At 36.6% G+C, this 20,726-nt stretch overlaps 2 protein-coding genes across 2 annotated transcripts; both read left to right on the top strand.

Moving 5' to 3' along the window:
* The first annotated feature begins 1,073 nt into the window (after positions 1-1,073).
* LOC142357738 (sedoheptulokinase-like) lies at positions 1,074-3,277 on the top strand. The gene has a single exon (XM_075409283.1). The coding sequence runs from the start codon at positions 1,841-1,843 to the stop codon at positions 3,254-3,256; it is 1,416 nt and encodes a 471-aa protein (XP_075265398.1). The 5' UTR covers positions 1,074-1,840; the 3' UTR covers positions 3,257-3,277.
* A 15-nt stretch (positions 3,278-3,292) lies between these two features.
* LOC142357739 (transcriptional adapter 2-beta-like) lies at positions 3,293-4,751 on the top strand. The gene has a single exon (XM_075409284.1). It carries the CDS (start codon positions 3,324-3,326, stop codon positions 4,575-4,577), a length of 1,254 nt encoding a protein of 417 aa, XP_075265399.1. The 5' UTR covers positions 3,293-3,323; the 3' UTR covers positions 4,578-4,751.
* Positions 4,752-20,726: the final 15,975 nt, after the last annotated feature.

Genomic DNA, 20,726 nt, shown 5'->3' on the forward strand with positions numbered 1-20,726 from the left:
TTGTTTCTATTCAACCAGTTGAAGGCTCGTATAAAATCTACAAAGCAGAAAAAATATGCATTGGATTTGTTCAATTCTTTTCTGATACTGTTGAACAGACAGGATATGACTGACATTGTTGATCTGCTTTTTACGAAGGCGGTGTTGGTTTTCTGGAAGCATTGAGAGCGATTCGGTCTAATTGTCCAGTCTTCTGCAGATAACGTGGGAGAACGGTTTGAAATTATTAGGTAAAATGTTGATGCCTCTATAGTTGTTGGGATCTGATTTGGAGTTTTTACCCTTATATAGTGGACTAAGAGTGGCTTGTTTCCAAATGTTTGGGCAGGTTTTTTTTCTTTGATGACTGGGTTGAATACATAAAAACTAAATGTCTCAGGCGATTATAGGTTGTTCTTATCAGGGGAACAGATAGACGGTCAATTAGGGGTGCTTTTTGGCCTCGTACACTTCTTAGAAGGATAGACCAGCGTCTATTATATCGCTTCCTTGACAATTTTTCGAATAAATGTAGTCATGATCTGTTGGTAGAAAGTCATCTATTATCGATGTTCTGGATTTGTTATCTAGCAATTGCAAAAAAAGATTGCAAGGTCTCTGGAAATACTTTGAATGGACTTGGAGCGTTATTTTTTATCTTAATGATTGACCAAAACAATGCGCTCCCTCTCTATCTCTCTCTCTCTCTCTCTCTCTCTCTCTGCTTTGGCTTTCTCTATTGATTTTCTCATTTATTTGCAATGAATAGTTGCTTATTGGTGCGGCAGAATTTTTTTAATGTAGCTTTGATATTCCTGCAGGAGTTTGCTAAGTTACCGCAGTCTTTATAACTTTATTTCAACTTACTGTTTGTCGTGTACAGTTAACAGTCAAACCACGGCTTGGATTTACACGGTTTTCTGGGGATTTTGTTTGAGGTAAATATTTCAATTATATCGCAGTAGAGATTGTTTAAGCCTCGGAATGTGTTTTTTGGCAGACCCTAGTTGTAGTTGTTGAAATCCTAGTTGCGTTGCTGTTTCTCCTCTGTTCTTATTCCTGTAAGGATGTTTGCGTAAGATTGTTTGTCCATAGATTGGTCAGATTTCCACTCGATCGTTTAACTCGATTATTTTGTTGAGGTCGATGTTTGTTGATTGAGTTTTTTGACGATCTTTTATTGTTTCGGTTACTTGTTTTTGTAGCTCTTGTAACGTCGAGAGGATGTCAAATTTTGATATAGTTGTTTCGCTGTAGATACCGCAACAGAATGGATTGGACTGTATTTTCTGCAGTTGGGTGTCCGATATCAAAGTTTGAGTACATACGCCACAGCCTAACGAGTATTCGACGAAATGGGATTTTCCTTTCTTCTGTGCCATAAGACCGGAAACTATTTAATAAGTTTGCCTCAACAATTAGGCTGTTTATCACAACATTTTTTAAAGTAATCATCTGGGGTCTGTTTTCATGTAATTGTTGTCATGATTTTTGTTTCTATTTAGTTTATAATTGTCATCCCTTGTAGTGTAGCAGCCTATTTTAATTGGTTCCTTCCGAAGCAGAGAAAATTTGTGGTTGAAGTTTTTGATACATACATTGTTTTTAATTATAGATTATGTGACTCTGCTTGAAGACACTGAGAACTTGTGGCTTTTATAGAGTATTGCGTAGCGGTTCAAGATATCAAGTCAGAATTTCGCATTGACTTATGCAAAGTCACGTAAGCTTGCTTAAAACACGCAAGTCGCCTGTTTTAAAATCGGAAAATTCATGCAAATCAGCTTCTAGCTTTGTATATAAGAACTTTAGACACTGCAGTTGCGCTTGTGTATTTTAATTCCAATTAATTTTTTGAGACATGATTTGTGGTATCGACCTGGGAACATCAACAGTAAAAGTTACAATTTGCAGGAAGATGGAGCCGCAGTTCGTCGTGGCTTCACGAAGCGAACAATGTGCTGCTGAGATTTTGCAGAGCCCATCAAATTGTTCAGAACAATCTGTTTGGAAGATTCTTTGTTCTTTGAAAAGTGTACTAAATAAGATTGACCGCGATATTTTTCAAAAAATAGAATACGTTGCAATTACTGGGCAAATGCACGGCGTTTTATGCTGGGACGCGCCAAATATTTCTGAAATCAGTCCTGGAAATAATTTATGTGCCGCTTCCAACCTTGTTACCTGGCAAGATCAGAGGTTGACACCAGATTTTTTGGTGAATCATCCGCAAATTCACCCAGGATTCGGCATCGGCACCTTACTTTTTGAAAAATATGGAAACAGGTATTCTATATTTAAGGGCAGTATTTGGGGCTCTATAATGGATTTTGTGGTATATATTGCCCTCGGACTTCCTCAAAAATACCATGTCACAACATCTTCGCAAATTGCCAATAGCTTTGGTTATTTTGACCCCATCAACGGACGTTTCGATGTCTGCTCATTGAAATCGATGGGTTTTCCTATCGATACTTTGCCTACCATAATTCCCGAAACGTCTGTTATTGGTGAAACCGAACGAGACAACTATCTAAATCTTCCAGAGGGTTGTAAAGTTATTGTACCACTTGGCGACACTCAAACGGCGTTTTACTCGGTGATTAAACAAAGAAAGGATTGTACTGTGATCAATTTGGGAACTTCCTGTCAAGTGGGTAGGATAGCAGAAGCGAAAAGCGTTGAGGCTAAAACCGGACAAGCTTTACAAATTTTTCCCTATTTCAAAAATTGTTTTTTGATTTTGAATGCCTCTATGAATGGTGGAAATAATCTGGATGTTTTCGTTAATGGCGTGTTCTTGCCTTTGTTAGACAGCTTTTGTGATACCTCCAAGATTGAGAAAGAAAAAATAGTGTACGAAGCTTTAGTTAGATCAGGGTTACGTGCTTTGGAGAAAGATAAATTATGCAATTCGGGAAATGTACAATATACTGGAGAAATGTTCCCAGAGCGCTCCAAGTGTAATCCGCTAGGTGGAAATGGAAACCAATCGGGGGCCACTATCTCAAATTTAACTTCAACATCCTGTGATCTGGGACAATTATCCTTGGCTTTTCATCGAGGGATAATTAAAAATGCTTTTGCAGCTTTTGAAGATGGTTGGGGTAGTCCGTGTGATTTAGATCAAGTAGTAACTGTCGGAAACATCTTCGAGAAAAATAAACTGTTCAGAGCTGTGACCGAAAATCTTTTTCCAGGCTGCAGTATTTTCAATTCCAATTCATCATTAGGTGCGGCCTTATTTGTGGGTGATAATCTTGATGATCTTTCTTAATTGAATATTAATCTATTTTGTAACATTTTAGAAGTCAAATAGCACAGTGAAGTATTTGTTTTTCAGAATGAGTGCTGTAAAAAAGCCCTGCAATCGGAGGGGCGAATTTGTTCTGTATGAAGGTTGTGACTGGACTGCTCGAGAAGAAGTGGCACTTTTGGAGGCAATTGAGCATTACGGACTTGGCAACTGGGAGGACGTTTCAAAACTGATTGGTACTCGATCGCCACAGGAAGCTTTCAATCATTTCGAAGAGGCTTACGTCACATCTAACATAGGCGACGAGTCTTTGCAAGCAGAACCTTTCGGGAAGGTTAACGACAATTCCATCTTTGATATCAATTCTTCCATTGATCCACTGACGGATAAGCAAAGTAGTAGGAAAACCAGTGCAACCTCAGAGGAACAAACTTTGATGGCATATTTGCCATTAAGAGATGATTTTGAATTGGATCATGACAACGCTGCCGAGGTTGACATTGCAGATCTGAGTCCTTTTGGTGACCCGGGATGTTTTGACATCGAACAACATTCACTTGAGTTTGACCTGAAAGTAGCACAAATTCATATGTTCAGAAGAAGATTAAAAGAACGCCAACGTCGTCACACAGTTGCCCATGAGTATTCCGTGATATCGGAGTTTTTTCGTGAAATTGTTGGTAAAGATTCCAGTGCAAGTACTTCCAAATCTACTGCCTCGGCCAAGAAAGTGAAGCCTTTTGAACCTTACTGCAAAAAAGCCAAAGTTTTAACTTCAGTTATCGAAAATCCAGGAAGAACGCTGACAACAAGTTTAGAGAGAACATCTGGTTCTGAAAGCAGTGCAGTATTACCTTTCTTGCAGACCGTCAGTGAATTAGAAGCGCACACTTTTGTTACATCATTACAAAAAGAGCAAAAGCTCAGGTCAGAAATAAGATGCTTGCAATATTTCCGCAAACGTGGTTTTAAAACACTACAAGAGTGTGGCGAAGCCATGGAAACGGAAAGTATTCCCGAAATCACAAAAGAATTCAAGCAGCAAGTGGAGAAGGAGTTCTCAATTCGCTCACCTCGAAAGCTTTCTTCTGAAGGATCTGGTTCCGTAAAGTCTTGCGAAAACGGACATGATCTTTTAAGCAAAGCGGAAGAGGAGTTTTGCAGTCTATATGCGTTACGACATCTGAAGTATCAGACGATAAAGGCTAGTGTTATCAAGAAAATAGGCGAAGGAAGCTCTTTTGACGAAGTCAGGAACCGGTATCGAGATAAGGAGGGAATGAATGCAAAGATTGTGACCTTTTTACAGGCCAATAATCTTGTTCCCTCTGCTAATTCTTGATGAAGTTTTTAAGTTTAAAATATGCTGTCAAATATGCGAATAGTACCATAGAAACAGTAAAGAAGTGTTGTTGGGGCTATTGGCCAATATTAAAAGATAATAAAGATTTATGAATAGCTGCAAGAAGTACTATATTTGTGAGGGGTGATAAACAGAAAATATTGTTCTCCTCTTTGCTATTTTGTCATAAGAAATCGAGCAAATATGCTTTTTTTTATTTCAAAATGTGTCAAAAATTGTTGCATGTTTTTTTTTGCAAAAAGTGCTTTTTCCAATGCTTTGTTTTTCCAAAAACGTATACCGTTTTCTGCGGATTCCTCCTTATTTTGTCCCTGAGCGTAAAGAATGTCAGTAGGCACAAAGAATGTTGTGTCTTCGAAAATTAAAAAATGAGGCCAGTGGTCGGCGGCTAAAATTGGATTTGTCGACTTTTGAAGATGGCTCATTAGTTCGAGTTGAACGTCACATTTCAGGATGAGGGTTCTTGAGCTCAAAATTTTCAATAATAGCTGGACGGCACATAAAATTGTGTCTGAAAACTCTTTGGGTGAATTGTTCCTTGAGACATCTGACTTGTCACAACCACTCAATATCCACAAGTGCCACTTCTGCTTTCTGTGACGGTCCTTACTCTGTTCAAACTATTAATTATCAGATAAACCCCTACCCAACCAGTGAAGTTTAAAATTTGTAAAATACTCTTGCAGTACGCTAACTACGGAAACGATTCACCAACGACTGACAGTCAACTAATGACTAGGTGGAACCAACTATGATACGATTTTCTTTTCTGACAACAGGAAGAGCAACACGATGAATTTCTCAATTGTTTATTGGATTTGAAGATTCCAGTTTGGATCTTGGATTCGATATCTTAACTCGGAACTATCTTGGCACTTTTGACTCTTCTTTTCTATTTTGACTGATCATGCAATTATTGGGCTGGAACAAAGTGGAAAAAAACTCGTAAAAACTCTTTTTGACCGTCAAAAGAAATTATGTATAAATATGGTGTTTTAAACATTGCCATCCATACCTGATAGAATGTTCTGGATTAATGCAAGCTGTAATTACGATTTGATTAATTCGCTTAAACGAATAGAAAGAGCTAAATTGGTATTAGTAGAACGGACTGTTTTGAAACCCCAAATTATGCATTTTGAGAGAAAGACCTACTCAATAAAATATACGAAGTTGTCGATCCACAGCATCAGAAGACTCCAAACGTTCAGCTTGAAACCTGAAAAACCGAAACCTATTTTGTAAAAGGTGCAGAAAAACACGCAAACAACTCGATAGGTATATTCATGCAGTAAAACTACTATCTGGTGCAACTAGGAGAATACATAGCACACCACATGGTGACAGGAAGGAAGGCAACTCCAACACCGAGTGATTGAATTAAAATTGGACAACGGCAGTATCTGGACAACAAGTCAGTACCAAGAACTTAACCTACTACAATACCCGTGCCAGCAAAAGACAAAAAGGCAGAATTTTCACAGGTGCCATCAAGAAGCAGCTCTCCAAGTGTTTGTTGCAAAATTCTAATATTGCAGTGAATTTTAAAAGTTTCGATGAACACTCAATAATTTTCAGTTGTTTGGAATCATCAATCTGATACCAATCACAAAATGAAGCGTAATAACTGATAAATTGTAAAGAAGATTCTCATATCCCCCTAAAAGAATCAAGCTATTGAGTGACCGAATTAACCTCAAGTCGAATCAGCGGCATGGAACTTAGTTGGGAGTCAGCAGCAAATTTGAGCTTTAGACAAAAATTTAGCCGAGTGCAACATAACTATGGAGGACGATACGTTTGAGAACCTTAGACGAGCAATTATAAATCAGTCTGATAAAAATTTATCCAGAAGGCTTGAGAGTTGTTAGAAAATCTTAAAGCTAACCCCAACATTACGTTGAAAGCCTATGGAGTGAAAGAAAGTGTCTTAATCTGTTTAAGATACTCTTACAAATCATAATAGGCGTAGCAGCAATCCCAGATGCACAACAGGCAAAGTTCTCTCTAGACACCTGAAAGACGACGCTTTGCGTAGCTATAAACAATTCACTAGACGACACTACAAGAGCTAACCTAGATTCGAGCCTAACTGCAGTTTCTGTAACCCTCAACTACAATAGCTACAAAAAATAGTTTTAGAAGGGATCAGGTTCGACCCGAAGAAGAACACAACAGAAAACTTCTCAGTACCACTTGGAGATATGGCGCTCAGTGCATACCAAGATCACGAGACAGTGCCATTAGCAGATCCAGTACTAAATGCATGCCCAAAAGCCGCACAAATCGCGGTCGCTAACAGACAAAACTCAGAATTTGCTTTTTGCTCAAACGGTCAAATGAGATTAAAAAAAGGTATTTTAAAAAATGATTGACTCGTTGGCTGAAGGCAGAACTTCTAGAGTAGCCTGAGAAAAGCAGAGTAGAGCACAGGCGAGAAAACAGCGAACAATTCATATATGCCAATTGGATGACTCTGACAGTTCGTTCAATGAGATGAATAGCACAATCTGAGAAAACTTAGTCAATGCACTCTCCAAACTGTCCCAAACATAGGGAGCAACGGACAATAAATTCCAGAAATCTAAACAAAACGTATTATCGTGGTTGTGCAAGGGAAAAGGGACGAGCCAGAGGTATCGAACGTTGCTACCGTGGCAGAATTAACTTCAAAGAAAACAATTAACGAGGCCGTAGATACTATAGAGATAACAACAGCCTGCCGGTGCATCAACAAAGCATTTCAGTACACGTGAATCGAAAACCACTGCAGGAACAAGCAGTAGATCAAAAAGTAGCTCAGGATACTCAACCTGACACACAAAACCATACTGAGACTACGCAAAAACGCTGGGGTTTCATGCTAAAAATGCGGATATCAGAATCACTCAGCATGTCAGTGTTCTCTTAGTATTCGAGCGTAGAGGTGCCGGAAGGTTTCCCTTTTAACATTAAACGAAAACTAAAGCCACAAGTTCCACTAGAGTCGAGCGATAGCTTAGATGAAATTTACCCAATGAATCATTGGAGAACTGTTTACAAATTGATGATAGCCTAGATTTAGAAAACAGAATACCATTATAGGGTGAATTCTTATCGTATTTTTACTTAATTTTTGACAAATTATCACTCCACAGACGATTTCCAAGTATTGCCCACAATGAACTGTCATACTTGGCGACCCCTTTTTGAAAGAAAATTTCGATTAGGATTTGACCTTGAAATAATTTGCTGAAACTACCAGATATGACAGTTCAGCTTAAAAAAATTTGACCACGAAACGAAAAACCAAAATTCCTAAAAAAGTTAATTCCTATTTTCCTTAAAAATTATGCCAGAACACCTTATTCGCGCGCAGTTCCTGGATGCACGCTGTTTTTCCGGATGCAGTAGAATAGTAATCTCTTATGATGAGTTTGAAAAATCAATTGAAATTGCTTTGATATCCGCATTCAGCTCAATTGATGAGCAGGGAAAATAATAATTTCGGCTGTTAACGTAACAAAACACTATATTCACAATAATGCAAACAACGGTTGCTTACTTTAAAACTTTAAGTCAGTCACAGGCAGACAAACTTATTCATATTGATCCGAAATTAATTGCTTTGGCTGAATTGCAAGATCCAATTAATCTTGCAAACGTCATAAACCAATTAGTTCAAATGAATTGCTCTGAGAAAATGTCTTCAGGGGCAACACCTGAATATGAAAAATTGTGGTTTCCAATACTTGATACATGCTCAAACCCTGAATCGTTACATCCGTTACAGCGTGATATTTTTGACCAAAAAAACATTTACCGACACTTGACCCTAAATCACAACCATAAAGGTCGTTGAAAGTATCAGGGAAATTTTAAGTGGGACAGATAATTTTAACAAGCAAAAAAAATTCGAAGTTGAAACCTTCTTGGTAGAATTTTGTGATGTACGTAAGAAGTACCGCTTTGACGTTGGTTACCACACCGAGCTTAATATAAGGTTGACTCCAGACTTGCTCTAATGTACAATTACAGCCTGATAACAATCTTATCAAATTCTAAATTTAGCAGTCCTGTATTTGTCCAGCGAAAGTCAGCCGGTCGTCTGAGAACCTTGATTCACTTGAGGCGTATTAATCACCTGCTAAGGAATGACTATAAACAGCATTATATAAACTGCTGATTTTTCAGTTCAGCTGCTTGTTAAATATGCATCCAGAACGTACGCCTACAAGTGCTTGGATCAAATTCTTGGTAAGTCGGTCACGGGTTTTGGCTCTTTTGATAGACACTATCTTAACCAATGTTTAGCCGCAAACATCTGCACACAAGTTGAAGAACTTGAGGAGCTTGCACCAAACATCAGAAAAATTTATGAATGTGTTAGAAAATCAGGATTTTACTAAATTATCACCAAATAAATGCTATTTCGGAGTTCTACAAATCATGTTTTTAGAAGTAATTAGGCCAGCAGCTATCCCACCAAAGCTGAAACGAATTGAGTTGAATATATGTTTCGCCAGACTTGCTAGCAGTCTGTACAGCAACTTCTTGAGCAGTGGGTTTCCTTCTCTCTTACGTGACTGTTGCAGTTGTGGGTTGTATTAGTTGTAGTAGTCGTTGTTGGCAGTGGGTCTAGTGTGTCTTGCTTGCTGGGATCTGGAGGCATTTTGAGCTTTGCCAGGAGATCAATGAAGTATTCGTATTGTTTCTCTTCGCATTGCTGGTGGAACTTGTCGAGGTCAAAATCAGTGGGTAGGGTTGACTTAGCTGTGACAACGGAATCAGCTTTCATTTTCCTGACTGCTGAGAGGATTGCTGGGAGGTCTCTCTCTGTGAGGGTTGGTTGAGGGCGTTTTCATCCTATGCAGCGGCAGCATCGTCTCCTTGATACTTTGCACACTTGGGGGTAACTCGGGACAGTGTAGTAAGCTAGCTGGTGATTACCTGTTATTCAGTGTATTTTTATAGTTGACTCGATTGCGCTGTGAATGTTAATTTTACAACTCAAGCAGGAGTCTGCGTTGCGTTTGCTACTTCTAACTACTGAATATATGTTGAACTACAATTTTAGTTGGATATCGCGTCGCAATTGACTATTTTGACATTTAGTCAGTTTTTGAAGAGCAACTGATTACGATTAAATGGTCTACTGAATTGTAGTATCAAAATGAAAATGAAAATAATGACAGGTTGATTCACAAAAGTAAAATGAAGTGATCACAAGTTGATCATGCAAAGCGGCGGAAATGCATATGTTTATATCGTGAATAGACAGTATACTGTCTTATGTGTATGTACAGATTACCTTGAAGATCAGAACATGAACTAAATAAATTTCAGGTTAGATTTGAACTAAATACGATAACGGATATTGTTCAAATATCCTATGCGTTTGATACTTCCACTTCTGTGAAGAATTGATATTGTACAATATAGTAAAATTAAATCAGAAAATTAGTAATCATTCACCCGTTACATAGTATTAATATATTGTATTAAAGAAAATGGTTTTTTGTTTTCTAAGAGACTTTTTCAGAATCGTCATTGTCACATTGTTTGGCCTCATATAACGTCATTTCCCTTTCGCTTGGGATGTTGGGGTGCAGATTGCACGTGCATCTCTTGATCGGATTGCGAGGTGGGTTCGTATCAGTCATCGGATCGTTATATCCTTGTATGCTCAAATATTCAACTTTTTTCTTTGTTTGTTGACTTTGGGATTGCCGACTGCTAGCTTTCTTATGTTGACGCTTTCTTCGTCTGACAGTCGTTTGCTTTTTCCTAATAAAGGGGTTAATTGCGGCGCAGTTGACGATGAGGTTGATGGTTGAATAGGTGGCGCAGCAATCGGTTGTTGTGGGCTGAGTTGAAGGATTTTTGGAAGGTCTGGCCTGTTTTGGAAGACAAAACCATATTTACATCTGCTGGCTTGCGAGATCCTTAGATTTTTTTACTTCCTAAATTGTTTCTGAGCAATTCTCTTCTGGTTTGCTATCTTATGCTCCAGAGTTTTTTCATTAATCTCCGGGGGACGTTTATCCCCGCATTGAGCCAAAGTTGTCCTTTCCTCTTTATTTCCAATTTTCACTATATCCGAATTTTGATACGCACTTCTGCCTTATGAGGATCTTTGTTGATACTCGTTGCGGGACTTATCTTGCCAACTTCGCCTCCACTTTGTTTAAGCCGTCCAAATATTTTGTTTGCTATTTGCTTTTTTAATTTCCACTTGGGCGCTTCTCTGAGTTCTTGGAATTGGGCGGTAAATGCCCTCTGACCACACTAGACGATTGCCCTCTGCCCCTGGCGTTCGTGTGTTTTTTGCGTTTGCGGCACAAATTACCTATTCAACTTCCAGATTGCTGCCCGTATCTGCCCATTGTTCGTCAGTGAGGTGCGAACGTCCAGGTAATCGTATCTTCATCTAAATAATGTTGGACTGTTTTATTATAACTAAGTTGTTTTCTATTTGATTCAGTTGTTGTATTAGAGTTTGCTGTATTACATATATTACCAAAGTGTCCATGATAATTGTCTTTCTACTGTTTGAATAAAGCGTTCAACGAGTTCGATTGCTCTAGGATCATTTGCTGGTTCATAAAGAGGTTCAATATTATTTTCTGTGTAAAATTCTTCAAGTCTTCGCCGTTATAAACTTAGCTTGGTCTAATATAATTTGGAACTCTGTGAATATGTATATATATATATACATATATATATATATATATATATATATATATATATATATATATATATATATATTATAAAGAGTTTAATGACATTCGGGCTATATGCATTATTCACTATTTCTGCAGTAGGATATTTAAAGCATCGATTAATAGCGATTAAAAGTATTGCTCTATTCCCTTTCCGCTTAGAATAGAGCCGCCAAATTTTTTTAGTTTCTTTGTTGTTTTCTTTACATTTAGTTAGTGGTGACCATTGGCTACGCGGGGCATCACTGGTTTTAAATTTTTATCAATATCTGTGCATGAATGTCTTCCAGCAGAGCTTCTTTTATGGCTCTTAACACCCTTAACCCTCCGCAATGGGTGTATATTTGGACTAATTTTCTTGAGGCGGACTTCGTCATTGCGGCGTACACAATCTCTCACCTTCAGGATTGCGTCTTTTCCCATGAGATTTGCGAGAAGCTTCTTACTGAAGATTTTGTTTCGGTGAGGTGATCTTCAGCGGCATCAATGGTGTTGCTAGTGGGTGTAGTATCTGTAGCCGAGTTGTTGGTCCTAGGAGATCTGTTTGTCGGGGAGTTATCAGGGTTTATATCAGGATTGATTGTTACTCTAGTTCGAGTGCATGTAGCAGTTTTCGTCAATTTTCCTCGAAGCTTTTCCAATTGCGATAAATTTGATTTTGAATGATTGTTTCTGAGAGAGTTATGGGCAAAAGCCAGGTAGTTTTGGGTGCTTTGTTTTTAAGGTTAGTGTTTTTTTGTTTTTGCGCTTAATTGAGGTATATGCTTGTGATTTGTTAAGTTGTCAAATATGGTGCTTCTTTGGTTTAATTGTTCATTAAATCAAAAATATCCAACTAAAAAATCGAAGATACAGGAAAACCGAATTTCAGTTGTCGCATATGAACATAAAACCACTAGCGAGAAAGCGAATTTTTGTTCGAACACCGTTTTCTCACTACTTGAGATTTAGAGTGAAAATATTTTGACGTGACCAAAAATCATATTGTGACTTCAAAAGTCTCGAAGATAGCTCGTATTTGCCTCTTAACGGCTAGTATTTGCTTCAAAGTTTCAAAAATGATTACAAACGTATTATTAATAGTTTAGATAATTGAGGCTACCGCTTTTTGCTGAGAACTAATAGGTAACACAAAAATGCTTTGAGAAAGCGCACGTGATCAAAAAATATCACTAAGCGCAACTTTTTTTTACACCTACTTCTCTGGCTTTCTCGCTTAGACTGATGCCTGAACGCCAACGACTCAATTCTCTTGTTGCTGTACTTACGTTCAGCAGATTGACCTATATTTATTTTCTCGTGTGGCATTTGACTTCTTGTAAAACACATTCTCTAAAGAAAAATAGATCACCATACTCCTCTTAGAGTCGCCAAAAGACAGCTTGATGACATTCACTTGATCAATACAAAAGATATATTGCGTATAATCTCATTTAAAGCTTAGATTTAAGTCGCGAAAATGTTCCAATTGAGCGATTGTTAGCCTGAAGCATTCAGAAAGTGCTTTTGGTTTGCTCGTTTTCTGTAGCAGTGTGAAGAGATGCTTTGAAATATTAGCTGCTGCATGCTAATTGCCACAGTTTTAGCCTCCGACTTTAGAAATCAGGATGATAGAATAGTTTGGAAATGTCTATTTTTATCCATGGGTGTTAAACAAGGCCGTAGAAATTGAAGTTCTGCTCTAAAATGCTCTAGAATTCCCGCTCCGTACTGTGGCACTGAAAACAAGAACTCGTCGGCTCCTAAATGAGCTCGATTATTTGACCGTAACAATCAATACACGTTGATTTTATTTAGATTAATTTTTTGATGTAATTAAACAAGCCTCGCCTAAGTGTTCTAACGTAAACATAAATTTAACTCGCTGGGAGCTTTTTCGTAAATCACTTGGATATTTTTAGTTAAGAAATGCTTTACGTAGTCCATGCCGATAACAAAAAGTTCAATATTGCTTTGAGCAGTTTTCATTGATATGTCTGACATGTCAAAAACTAGCTTTGACATCAAGATTTACTTTTTAATTGAGCTTAGAAAATTAGATCATTTTAAATTTTCGTAACAGTCACAATTTTGGACAGAAATTTTTGAGCGAACAGTTGACTATAATTCCAGTTGATCTGGACCTATAGCATTCAACGGTTTCCACCCTTTTCACGTGCCGGCGTAAAGAAGAAATCATTTTTTTCCCGCGAAAATTGAAAAACCCATCTAAAACTATCAATCTTTGTTTTGTAACCTCATTGATTCAACTGTTCAACAATGCGACGTAAGTTCAATTTATATTTTAAAAAAAAACTGTTTAAGAAACAATCGTGAGACCACGAGGTCAATGGGCAGTTTGAGAGTTGGTTTAATTGAGTTCTAGTCCTTGCTCAGCCTAATTTTGCCGCAACGAGGCCAATTTCCCCATTAACGTGAGAAACGTCGATTTCAATTCCTTGCTGAGAAAGACTTTCCTTGCAGTTTCGAGGTCATACATAGATAAGGCAGAAACAGATATGTACCTGAACATGTACGTACCTGAAAGCCGATTGAAATGATACCCTTAGCTATCACAGTCTTGAGCTCCATGTAGTGAAATAGAGCTCAGCCACGGTTCTGCTTCTAATGTCTGTTTGGCACAGATATTCCAGTCCCACTTTGTTAAGAACAAAGTCAGTAAATGAAAAAACAGCATTGGACTACGAAAAGAATTAATTCATATTACTTCATATAATAATTTTACGCTGGTAATTTTATTGTAATTTTATCAAAAGCTTTGATTGTTTAAAATATACAAAACAGCGCTGGAAGTTTTTGCTTAAAAAAACCAGTGACAATATTTTAATACCACGGGCGTCACGAAGACGTATGGTTGAACTTTTTGCAACTTAACTACGATAGCATGAAGTTTGACAATACAGGATAGATGGTCCTTTCAAATGAAATCCTAATCTCGATCAACTCTTAACTATATTTTTTTTACTCGTACGTGGAAAGTAAACACTCGAGAGAAGGTGGTGTTCGTCGTCTTGAAGTTTCCTCTGAAGTGGCAGAAATCCCGCTTTAATGAGTTTAATCATTCATCAGTTAACCAGTAATCAGTTAACCATTAATCAGTTAACCTCTCACCGATTTTGTTTAACATAAACATTTAAAATACTAATTGGGCGCTATTGTTTTTTGATTAATCAGCCCATCATCCGTTTACTTAACTTCTCGATCCGGCAAAATCCGAAGCCAAGACATTTTGTGGAGCCAAACAATACACTCAGGTTCAAAAATGGTTTGTTCTGAAGTGACTCATTGGGAAGCAGGCTACCAATGCAGAGCATGTAAAAACGTGGACAAAATACTTCAAATTGCCACCTACCATATTGAACCACTTGAAGCTTTGATGCCACTTGAAGCTTTGATTCCAATTTAGGTTCGCGAACTGTGAGAATTTTTTTAAAGTAAACGAAATCTTTTGTTTCACTACCAAATTGATTTAAAAACAACCTATTTGTTTTTTCTGTAACAAGTAAGGGAGTCAAGTTTTTTTATGATGTGTAACTATAAACTACGATACCGTATTCAATGATTGAGCGAATATGACTGTGATAGAACAGTAGCATAACTTTTTTTCTGACAGTAGTTTCGCATTCTGGCTACCATCCCAGTGAAGCGGTATATCCGGAGCCTTAAATTTTGATGAACTTGGTGTTTTTAGTTTAAGTCTTAATCTAAAATAATCCTTAGGTACCTTGTGTTGGGTTTCCTTTCAAAACCACCAAATTTATTCGATATTTTTTCAATATTGCACAGATATTGTGAGCATGTAAAATGTGGACAAATTACTTCAAATTGCCTCCTACCATATTGAACCACTTGAAGCTTTGATGCCATTTGTCTTTTGATAGATACTTCTTCTAATAGTGAAGTTCTAAAAATTTTTATTTATACCTATTTTGAGAATCATAAAGAGGACTCCTGAATCTCACATGAGAAAACGCCGATGTTTTACTCATCATAATGTCGTCGGTTTACTGCTACTCAATTTTAGTTTTTCGCCATTAGAAACACTAATTTTCCAGCTTAATGGTTTTGATCAGCGGAAGACGAATGAGAGCACCTGATCACAAGAAGAGTTTGTTTTTCTCAGATGGTAACTGACAATGGACATCAAATAGCCTCTCTAAATCCCTACACTTTTGTCCAGGAGAGCAATATAGCATTCCTTTTACTGGACGATAATTCTGCTTTACGAAAACTGGTGTAGATTTGTTCAATTTTTTTTATAGTTTATAACACTGAAAAGGTCCGAAAGGTAAATGGTAAAATCATTTTCTAAATCGGAACTTATTTTAGGAATTCTGAAACTTAAATCAGTTTTCCATTTTTTCATCTTGCTGATTGTTACCAGAAACATATTTTTCTTTTCCCTCCTTGAGAAACTAATCTTTTTTAAGCTCATTGATGCTTTGAAAGATATAACAAGTAAGTTCATAAATAAGTTCGTGAACTATGAGAATTTTTTAGTGTAAACTAAATCTTTAGTTTCAGTACCAAATTTATTGAAAAACAAACTATTTGTTTTTTTCTGTAACAAGTAAGGGAGTCAATTTTTTTATGATGTGTAACTATTAACTACGGTACCGTATTCAATGATTGAGCGAATATGACTGTGATAGAACAGTAGCATAACTTTTTTTCTGACAGTAGTTTCGCATTCTGGCTACGATCCCAGTGAAGTGGTTTATCCGGAGCCTTAAATTTTGATGAACATGGTGTTTTAAGTTCAAGTCTGAATCTAAAATAATCCCTAGGTACCTTGTGTTGGCTTTCCTTTATTCAACCACCACGTTTATTCGATATATTCTCAATAATTTATTATTAGTTTATTTTCACTAGCCAATTACTTAGTTGTGTAAGAGATGTCTCGATCTTCCCCTCAAATAGTAGTGCTGTATCATCTGCAAAGATTGTTTTTTGTCTCCAGGGCATGAGAAGTGTACATCTTTAATATATAACAAACCCCTAATGCAGAAATGGTAATTTAATGCAGAAAGATTTCTTAAAAAATCACCTGCGTCAAACCATTGAAACTGAGCAAATGATGCGCGGAAGAAATCGAGGTGAGAGACATGGACCGAGCATTTGTAGTTTCATCGCCAGATTGCAGGAGAACGTTAACTTTCTAAATTTGATTGAACCGACGATTTTATTTTAAGAGTATGAAGTTTGAAAATACAGGATAGATGGTCCTTTCAAATGAAATCCTAATCTCGATCAACTCTTAACTATATATTTTTTATTCTTACGTGGAAAGTAAACACTCGAGAGAAGGTGGTGTTGGTCGTCTTGAAGTTTCCTCTGAAGTGGCAGAAATCCCGCTTTAATGAGTTTAATCATTCATCAGTTAACCAGTAATCAGTTAACCATTAATCAGTTAACCTCTCACCGATTTTGTTTAACATAAACATTTAAAATAACTAATTGGGCGCTATTGTTTTTTGATTAATCAGCCCATCATCCGTTTACTTAACTTCTCGATCCGGCAAAATCCGAAGCCAAGACATTTTGTGGAGCCAAACAATACACTCAGGTTCAAAAATGGTTTGTTCTGAAGTGACTCATTGGGAAGCAGGCTACCAATGCAGAGCATGTAAAAACGTGGACAAAATACTTCAAATTGCCACCTACCATATTGAACCACTTGAAGCTTTGATGCCACTTGAAGCTTTGATTCCAATTTAGGTTCGCGAACTGTGAGAATTTTTTTAAAGTAAACGAAATCTTTTGTTTCACTACCAAATTGATTTAAAAACAACCTATTTGTTTTTTCTGTAACAAGTAAGGGAGTCAAGTTGTTTATGATGTGTAACTGTAAACTACTATACCGTATTCAATGATTGAGGAAATATGACTGTGATAGAACAGTAGCATAACTTTTTTTCTGACAGTAGTTTTGTATTCTGGCTACGATCCCAGTGAAGCGGTTTATCCGGAGTCTTAAATTTTGATGAACTTGGTGTTTTTAGTTTAAATCTTAATCTAAAATAATCCTTAGGTACCTTGTGTTGGCTTTCCTTTATTCAACCACCACGTTTATTCGATATATTTTCAATAATTTATTATTAGTTTATTTTCACTAGCCAATTACTTAGTTGTGTAAGAGATATCTCGATCTTCCCCTCAAATAGTAGTGCTGTATCATCTGCAAACATTGTTTTTTGTCTCCAGGGCATGAGAAGTGTACATCTTTAATATATAACAAACCCCTAATATCATGGCATTATTGGAGTCAGTAGTCAACGCTTCGTATTATTCTCAGCTTTAAGGAGAGCTTTCGTTCTCTGGTCTTCTCGTTGCATGCATTGGGTCATCACAAGCACGAAGAGGTTGATTTATAGTGTGAGGATTTTTCTTATTATGTATATATATATATGTATATATATATATATATATATATATATATATATATATTATATATATATATATTATGGTAATTTAATGCAGAAAGATTTTTTAAAAAATCACCTGCGTCAAACCATTGAAACTGAGCAAATGATGCGCGGAAGAAATCGAGGTTAGAGTCATGGACCGAGCATTTGTTGTTTCATCGCCAGATTGCAGGAGAACGTTAACTTTCTAAATTTGATTAAACCGACGATTTTTTTTAAGAGTATGAAGTTTGAAAATACAGGATAGATGGTCCTTTCAAATGAAATCCTAATCTCGATCAACTCTTAACTATATTTTTTTTATTCGTACGTGGAAAGTAAACACTCGAGAGAAGGTGGTGTTCGTCGTCTTGAAGTTTCCTCTGAAGTGGCAGAAATCTCGGTTTTATGAGTTTAATCATTCATCAGTTAACCAGTAATCAGTTAACCATTAATCAGTTAACCTCTCATCGATTTTGTTTAACATAAACATTTAAAATAATTAATTGGGCGCTATTGTTTTTTGATTAATCAGCCCATCATCCGTTTACTTTACTTCTCGATCCGGCAAAATCCGAAGCCAAGACATTTTGTGGAGCCAAACAATACACTCAGGTTCAAAAATGGTTTGTTCTGAAGTGACTCATTGGGAAGCAGGCTACCAATGCAGAGCATGTAAAAACGTGGACAAAATACTTCAAATTGCCACCTACCATATTGAACCACTTGAAGCTTTGATGCCACTTGAAGCTTTGATTCCAATTTAGGTTCGCGAACTGTGAGATTTTTTTTAAAGTAAACGAAATCTTTTGTTTCACTACCAAATTGATTTAAAAACAACCTATTTGTTTTTTCTGTAACAAGTAAGGGAGTCAAGTTTTTTTATGTGTAACTATAAACTACGATACCGTATTCAATGATTGAGCGAATGTGACTGTGATAGAACAGTAGCATAACTTTTTTTCTGACAGTAGTTTCGCATTCTGGCTACCATCCCAGTGAAGTGGTATATCCGGAGCCTTAAATTTTGATGAACTTGGTGTTTTTAGTTTAAGTCTTAATCTAAAATAATCCTTAGGTACCTTGTGTTGGGGTTTCCTTTCAAAACCACCAAATTTATTCGATATTTTTTCAATATTGCACAGATATTGTGAGCATGTAAAATGTGGACAAATTACTTCAAATTGCCTCCTACCATATTGAACCACTTGAAGCTTTGATGCCACTTGAAGCTTTGATTCCAATTTAGGTTCGCGAACTGTTAGAATTTTTTTAAAGTAAACGAAATCTTTTGTTTCACTACCAAATTGATTTAAAAACAACCTATTTGTTTTTTCTGTAACAAGTAAGGGAGTCAAGTTTTTTTATGATGTGTAACTATAAACTACTATACCGTATTCAATGATTGAGCGAATATGACTGTGATAGAACAGAAGCATAACTTTTTTTCTGACAGTAGTTTCGCATTCTGGATACGATCCCAGTGAAGTGGTTTATCCGGAGCTTTAAATTTTGATGAACATGGTGTTTTAAGTTCTAGTCATAATCTAAAACAATTCTTAGGTACCTTGTGTTGGCTTTCCTTTATTCAACCACCACGTTTATTCGATATATTTTCATTAATTTATTATTAGTTTATTTTCACTAGCCAATTACTTAGTTGTGTAAGAGACGTCCTCGATCTTCCCCTCAAATAGTAGTGCTGTATCATCTGCAAACATTGTTTTTTGTCTCCAGGGCATGAGAAGTGTACTTCTTTAATATATAAACAAACCCCTAATATCATGGCATTATTGGAGTCAGTAGTCAACGCTTCGTATTATTCTCAGCTTTAAGGAGAGCTTTCGATCTCTGGTCTTCTCATTGCATGCATTGGGTCATCGCAAGCACGAAGAGGTTGATTTATAGTGTGAGGGTTTTTCTTATTATGTATATATATATATATATATATATATATATTATATATATATATATATTATATATATATATATATATATATATATATATATATATATTATATGGTAATTTAATGCAGAAAGATTTCTTAAAAAATCACCTGCGTCAAACCATTGAAACTGAGCAAATGATGCCGGGAAGAAATCGAGGTGAGAGACATGGACCGAGCATTTGTAGTTTCATCGCCAGATTGCAGGAGAACGTTAACTTTCTAAATTTGATTGAACCGACGATTTTATTATAGAGTATGAAGTTTGAAAATACAGGATAGATGGTCCTTTCAAATGAAATCCTAATCTCGATCAACTCTTAACTATATTTTTTTTATTCGTACGTGGAAAGTAAACACTCGAGAGAAGGTGGTGTTCGTCGTCTTGAAGTTTCCTCTGAAGTGGCAGAAATCTCGCTTTAATGAGTTTAATCATTCATCAGTTAACCAGTAATCAGTTAACCATTAATCAGTTAACCTCTCATCGATTTTGTTTAACATAAACATTTAAAATAATTAATTGGGCGCTATTGTTTTTTGATTAATCAGCCCATCATCCGTTTACTTTACTTCTCGATCCGGCAAAATCCGAAGCCAAGACATTTTGTGGAGCCAAACAATACACTCAGGTTCAAAAATGGTTTGTTCTGAAGTGACTCATTGGGAAGCAGGCTACCAATGCAGAGCATGTAAAAACGTGGACAAAATACTTCAAATTGCCACCTACCATATTGAACCACTTGAAGCTTTGATGCCACTTGAAGCTTTGATTCCAATTTAGGTTCGCGAACTGTGAGATTTTTTTTAAAGTAAACGAAATCTTTTGTTTCACTACCAAATTGATTTAAAAAACAACCTATTTGTTTTTTTCTGTAACAAGTAAGGGAGTCAAGTTTTTTTATGTGTAACTATAAACTACGATACCGTATTCAATGATTGAGCGAATGTGACTGTGATAGAACAGTAGCATAACTTTTTTTTCTGACAGTAGTTTCGCATTCTGGCTACCATCCCAGTGAAGCGGTATATCCGGAGCCTTAAATTTTGATGAACTTGGTGTTTTTAGTTTAATTCTTAA

Source organism: Convolutriloba macropyga, unplaced genomic scaffold (genome assembly GCF_964194025.1).
Source record: "Convolutriloba macropyga unplaced genomic scaffold, txConMacr16.3 SCAFFOLD_2665, whole genome shotgun sequence".
Classification (NCBI taxonomy): Eukaryota; Metazoa; Xenacoelomorpha; order Acoela; family Convolutidae; genus Convolutriloba; species Convolutriloba macropyga.

Bases quoted from the DNA above. Each gene is read 5' to 3' on its own strand.
- LOC142357738 (XM_075409283.1), top strand. From the start codon at position 1,841: ATGATTTGTGGTATCGACCTGGGAACATCAACAGTAAAAGTTACAATT.
- LOC142357739 (XM_075409284.1), top strand. From the start codon at position 3,324: ATGAGTGCTGTAAAAAAGCCCTGCAATCGGAGGGGCGAATTTGTTCTG.